General features: G+C 39.8%; 1 protein-coding gene across 1 annotated transcript in view; it reads right to left on the reverse strand.

Moving 5' to 3' along the window:
• Positions 1 to 6,608, reverse strand: part of ptprn2 (protein tyrosine phosphatase receptor type N2) — a 106,668-nt gene that overhangs the window by 96,882 nt on the left and 3,178 nt on the right. Inside the window, exon 3 of the mRNA XM_035656926.1 lies at positions 2,250 to 2,363. Coding sequence (XP_035512819.1) covers positions 2,250 to 2,363 — 114 coding nt within the window. The remainder of the gene's footprint in view (positions 1 to 2,249; positions 2,364 to 6,608) is intronic.

A 6,608-nucleotide genomic window follows, 5' to 3' on the forward strand; every position in this document is an offset into this window, starting at 1 on the left:
CACACACACACACACATCTAGCAGCGCCATAAAGACTCCAAAGCTATATGACAGCAGCCTGGCTGTGAAATGTGTAGACACACTGTGGCTGCACTTGGTGAATACTAAAGTTGCTTAGCTTTGGGTAGGCTACTGTGTAATATAAAAGTCATTTGCAGTTGGATGACAGGGCCTTGCATTCAAAGGGTATTGTGGTGAAAATGTAATACTAGACAATGTGCCCTGCCAATGGGGACACATCCAGACAACCAAAGCCCTTTTGTACAAGGGTCAATCCCTATTGATCTGAATGACATTGGTGTTGTGCAGTGAGCAGAGATTGTGTGATGTCTACCTGCGTCTCTGATGCAAGATAAAGAGGATTGTAAATCGATTCCATTGATGTTTCTCCCCGTTTTTCCCTCCCCCTGTCATCTCTTCAATTTAGGTTACAGTACAATGGGCTCAAGAAAAGAAAAAAAAAAAAGGTCCTGCACGTCTCGAAGATGACACTTCAATAGCTGTTGAGCTGATAAGGATAACGTGCCACCGAGCATTAACACTGCATTGTGGACTCATCCGAAGATAATGCTGTGTGTCTGTGGATGTGATTCTACAAGACAGAAAGGGGGAAAATGATTCAAAGTGGTGATGTCATGTCTGCGCCGTGTGTAAACGGGTGTCTAAAAAACACAAGGTCAGAGAACGGGACTCATGATGAAAAGCATCTAAAGAACTAAACACCTCTTAAAATGAAGCAGGAAAAAATTACACACCAGATCTCTTCTCATCCTCCTCACTCTCATTTGTTTATTTCTAAGCAGTAATTAGAATAAATGTGTGGTCTCGCCTGGCTTAATATTCATCACTGCATTTTTTTCTTTCTATTTTTTTTTTTTGATTTCCTCTGGCCGACTGCTTACTCTTAATGATTTTCAACACTGGTTCACGCCTGTTAAAAGATATTAAGCTCAGAGTGGCCTGCAAAGCCAATTATGTTTGGAGGGCTGATGTTTGTGGTCAGGTCTGTGTTAAAGGTGTCTACTGCCCCCTGGTGGGTTATGACTGCAGTTACAGGCTGGCAGACGTGTGGAGAAAAATAAGTAGGTAGTAAAAATAAAACACATTTTGCTTGGTAACATTTCATTTTATGGGCCTGTAATTTCCTACAAATGTAATAATATTTTTTGGAGACGTTTCCCGAAAAAGAACCATCTAATTAGTACTAAATATAAAGCAAATACAGACAGAGGTTTTAGACTGTTCGTTTAGTTTGGCTTTTTTAGAGACTTACACCACTTGTAATTCAACATATAAGCATGTTCAGCTGACCTGCTGTGCACATACTCTTTGGGTTACACAGCAATTTACCTTATTTATACATATTACTTACTGAAGCAATTACAGACATATGAAATAAAGTATATATATTTTCCAACATGACATTAATGGATTGTTGGCATTTGACAGACAAAAAAACCTTTCCAAGAGGGCCTAAGTTACTTGTTGAAACGGACAAGCCAGAAGCGTTTGTTTAGCAGTGACAGCAATGGATCCATAACAGCAGACTGCCTGCAGGCTCCAAACATTTCTAGCTGTTGTTCACACTGTACCAACCATCAGCAAGAAGAAACTCTGTCTACTAAAGCCAGGACAAGACATGAATACAAATTTGGGCGTAATAACGTGACAGAACTGAGGAGATGTGCTGATGAGACTTTTAAATTCTCAGCATGACTCCAGCATGACTCCGGCATGGCTGAATGTGGGGAAACATGATCCACAAATTCTAAAATTTCTACTGTAACTTTATTCAAAATTAGCAATATAGTTACTTCTGTTATGAAGACATCTTATTGTAAATGTGCTATATGCCCCTGAAGGTGTAACCACTTATAACAAACACATTAGCTGCTGCCATTGACGGAGTAGGAGAGACTGCCTAATGTGATTACACTGCACACCTCACAGTTACTCATCCACAAAATTAGCTCTAAATGTCCTACCACTATACAAGCCAATTAGATTGGCTGCCGTAGTTAGGCAATGATGGCAAAACAATGGCCCGATATGAGTCAAATGACCTGTTCAATGGTGTTGTGCTATGCTAGCCAAAGAGACAGCTTGGCTTATTTGGCTTGTTTCACACAATGGCAGTTGACAAGCATTTGCTGTAAGCTCTGTACATGACTGATAAAGGCTGCTGAACAGGAAAAAAGAAAGAAGAAGACACTCGGACAAAGACATACAGGCAAACGGGCAGTGTGTACCTCTGTGAGCCAGCTTCTGTAGGAGGATCCTGAGGCGCTGCAAAGCAGAGGAAGAAATATCGTATGTGTACAGGTTTGCACCGGCCAACTCCTGGCACCTTCCAAACACTCTGTCTACAGAAAAAGAAAAGAGGAAAACAGGTTTATGAGGGATATTTTTTGATAGCTGAAAGTCAGAAGCACACAGGAGAAGGGTTTAGTAGATGTTTTTCCTGGACATTGATTGCTGTGTGACGAGGTAGAACTACGTATACCTGCCCAGTTGAAATGTTGTAATGGTCTGTGGCACCTACAGCGTCTCTGTACCTCTAACTGCCTGTTTTGGGGGAGCTAATAGCTGACATTTTTCCTCTGACAGCATCATGATAAGCAACCGTTCATGGCAGGAAGGACTTTATCAGGGACCCTGGTAATCTCCCTATCAGCAGGCCTCCCGCCTCACTCAATACAGGTTGCTAGGCAACCCACGCCACAGAGTCCCTATCAGCCCTATAATTCAATGGCTCGTCTAGACCTCAGAAGGATGCTGAGGCTCAGGGGGTCAGAAAGCAGTGTGCAGATATAACGTGTGGAATATAAATGACCCGCGCTGTCACCTTCTCTCAGCTGGAGAGATAAATCCATGCATCTTGTTGGCTAAACTCACTAAATGAAAGTCCACCTCTCCAGATGATCTCTGGAGATGAATCCTGCAGATTCGATCTGAGCCATCTCATCAGTGTGTGTGTGCGATCGTGCATGCTACCGTGTGAGAGTATGTGCGAGGATGCCACTGTGATTAGATGGGATCTAATGATGTATATCAACATGCCGTCACGCACCGCAGCATCCCATTAATTAGTCCCAAAATGTCGGACAATGACAGCAAACATCAATGGTACGATTGATGCTCAATGACATGTCGGATACTGTAGAATACACAAACATTGATGTCCATTACATGCTACAATTTTATGTCTTCTCCTCCAATGCCATTTTTACACTGAGGATATAAATATAGATGAGTACATATCCAAGGATTCATGGTCAATAATAACTCACAATCACCGATGTGATGCAACATTTTGACAAAGAGAGGGGGAAAGAAAGAGAGAAACACTCACTTTTTTTAATTTCATGTATTTAAACATCACCAAGCATCAGCTTTAACATTTGACTAAAGAAATGTAATTACAGTGCCATGTTCGGTGTAAAATTCAGTGACTGATAATTACAAAGATAATAATGTGATGTCAGACGAGGTTTTAAATTGAATTCTTATTCTAAATGAGAAGCGGGTGTTTTCCTGACTTCCCCTTCTTTGCCTGTGACCCGTTAAATGACAGCTCTGTACAGGAAAAAGCCCGTGGGAGGTGGCGAATTAGCATAGACAACACAGTATATTGCTCAGGAGTTATTTCGGGAATCTCAAACAGCGCACAGGAAACCTTACCACCTACAGATTCACAGATCATCACAGACGTGTGTGAATTACACAAGACGTCAACTGTCTCGTTACTCTTCGTCAACAACCCCTTTTTTCTAATGACAATATTGAAGGTGACATGGTTAATATGACAAAATAAGGTTTTGTTATTGTATTCTAAGGTTTTGTCAAGGATTTCTGGTAGGATTTATTTTTCCCAGTTAGATGCTAACAACACCTATTATGTAAGAAATGAGGGGAGGCTGGTGACATAACAAGTGACGGGAAACTTGTTAAATGTTTTATGCTCTGCATCCCTCATTGGTTTCCATGGCAACGGCCACTGTTAAACACGTGACTTCCTTCTCCGCTGTCAGGGACATTCCCGCTAGCAACCAGACACACAGGCACACAGGGATTTAGTGCATTAAAAATAGAAGTCAGAGGGGTTTTTTTTGACGACAAAGAAATGCTTGTTTAGCAAATGTAACATTTGATTGATTTCTCGAGGTGATTCTGAACCATTCAGAGCCACATGCACGATGAATCACAAAGTACTGTTCTGCCACTTTATGGTGTGTATTCATAATAGTGAGATTATCAAAACAAGCGACAATGGTTCATTATAGTTGACAGTTTTGCAGAAAACACAGATTGTTTTTTTTCTCCCTATTTCTGACATCAAAAAACAACATTTTAATTTCAGGCTTGGAGGAGCGCAGGATGTGTCTGGTGCATGGGTGGTCGTCCAATCTGAAAATAACACACAAATGCTGTGCAATTAAATACCATAGAGGTTTTTTCTTTATAAAATAAATCAGCAGATAACATAATATTATTAGTGCAAAAGATCTATGTAGGTCCAACACATTCAAAGCTATTTGGGAACGAGGCAAAGTCTATCAAGCAGAGCAGAACACAGTGATTTTCTAAAGATCATCAATAAGGTTAACGGAAATATTAAGCTGACAGTAGATCAATTTGTGCTTTCTTGCAAGACAAGGCTAATGCTGTCACTGTGATGAACAAACCGCAACTGCAATGCAAATTAACCTTGATCAATGTAATCAATAATGCATAAAACAGGCCACATAATCAGTCAATCCTTAGATGTACAATCCTATAAATCAGTGTCATCCTCACTACAAAGAGGCTCTGTCTGGATAAGTTCCATGTTGACAGGAATAAAGAAGATTTTCAGCCAAGAAAAAAAGGTAAAGAGCTCTAAATCCAGACACCGTCTCTCCTCTCACTGTGACAGACAGTGCGACACCCGGCTGCTGCTAAAGCTATTTAAACTGTGAAAGTTAATGCTCTGGGATAACAGGAGCAAACACTAAAGCTGGCAGTCAGCAAAGCATTTCTAAAAGACTGTACATCGGAAGGAGGGGAAGACGGACCCAGGAGACAAATTAAGACATATTGGAACAGGTGTATAAGCTGCGCAACTCATGTCACGAAAATGAATAGGCCCAAATCAATGCACCGAGACCAGCCAGATGTAGACTGCTATTAAAAAAACAGAACAGAGACAAAAGCTAAAGTGATCAGGATATGATTAATGGAGTGTTTACAGATTATTCAGGTCTTTTTTAAATGTGAAAATTGTGGCTTTGAAATGATAATTACATTTATGCATGCACTGCAATCTACATGTAAATACAGAAATGAATATAAACCAGACTCTCAGAGCCACATCAAAACATACTGCCTATTCAGTGTGGCTGTGGAATATAAATAAGGTCTATTATTACCTTTTCTTTTAGCATATCTGTTTACTTCTTCCATTGTATCCCCAAATATTTGCCACAGAAGAGCTACTTAACTGTTTCTTTACTTATTCATGTTTGATTACTCTTGGATTTACACCCACTGCTCTGGCGCTCTTCCTCTGCCCATGTAGATTGTTTGGGATTATAGATTTTGTAGTGGTTACTTAAAGTGTTTATGCTGCAGTTGAACTTGTTGCAAGCTTCGATCGATGGAAGTATCACCTAAATCGTTTAAATCTAAAATACAGCGTGGATGTTTCAGACAATATTGGCCCAAGTGGAGGCAAGATAACCACGATCGATACAACACCGCTGGTTAAGTGTTTAATAGGAGCCAACAGATGCCCTCAGGGAAACATGTAGCACTTATCCGCTGTACTTTAGCTTAGCTTATCATAGCAGTAAGCCACAGACTCTGGAGAGTTGCATCAAAATAAAATGTATTTCCGGTCTCAGTGTAATCACAAATACTTAAGAGGAACTTCTGAGGAAGTATTCCCCTGAAGATGGAAATAGAGATTTGAAGAAGCTGGTTCCAAAATGAGACATGACAGCAGAAGATCATATGATACATGGAGGGTGGTAATTGACCTACTTAATCAATGACACAATAGCAGGCACAGAGGGACATACTGAGGGAACTTTTTCAAAACATGGACTCATTTATTCGGCTGTTACTTGTACAACAATTGATTAAGTAAATTTAATGTAGCAAATTGATCTAAATTAATTACAAATATTAACAGAAATCACCTGTTTACATAAGTATTTACACCCTCCAAGTCTGAGAACGAAAAGCTTGACAGGGTAACGGTAGCAACGGTTTAGCAGTTTAGCGAACAAGTGATGATTTAGGTGTTACAGAGGAGGATATGCAAATGTATATATGTTATACTCTATATTTGTAAATAACTTATAGAGGTCTTACTCATTAATTTTGTCATTTGTACCGTTACGTAATTAATTGTTAACCAACAAATGAATACCATTTGTCATAATACATAAATATCATGGATGAAGGGGTGACATAGCAAGCCTGGTTCTGTAACAAAATCCTAACATCTAAAGCTTAGTTAGCCTTGTTTGTTTGGGCGTGTGTCATAATACACAAGTTAGTATCGTGAAGTTTGAAAGCTTACATTAAATACAATTTCCCTCGGGATGAATAAAGTATCTATCTAT

Source organism: Morone saxatilis, unplaced genomic scaffold, assembly GCF_004916995.1.
Source record: "Morone saxatilis isolate NCDOM2014 unplaced genomic scaffold, NCSU_SB_2.0 Contig0, whole genome shotgun sequence".
Taxonomy (NCBI): domain Eukaryota; kingdom Metazoa; phylum Chordata; class Actinopteri; family Moronidae; genus Morone; species Morone saxatilis.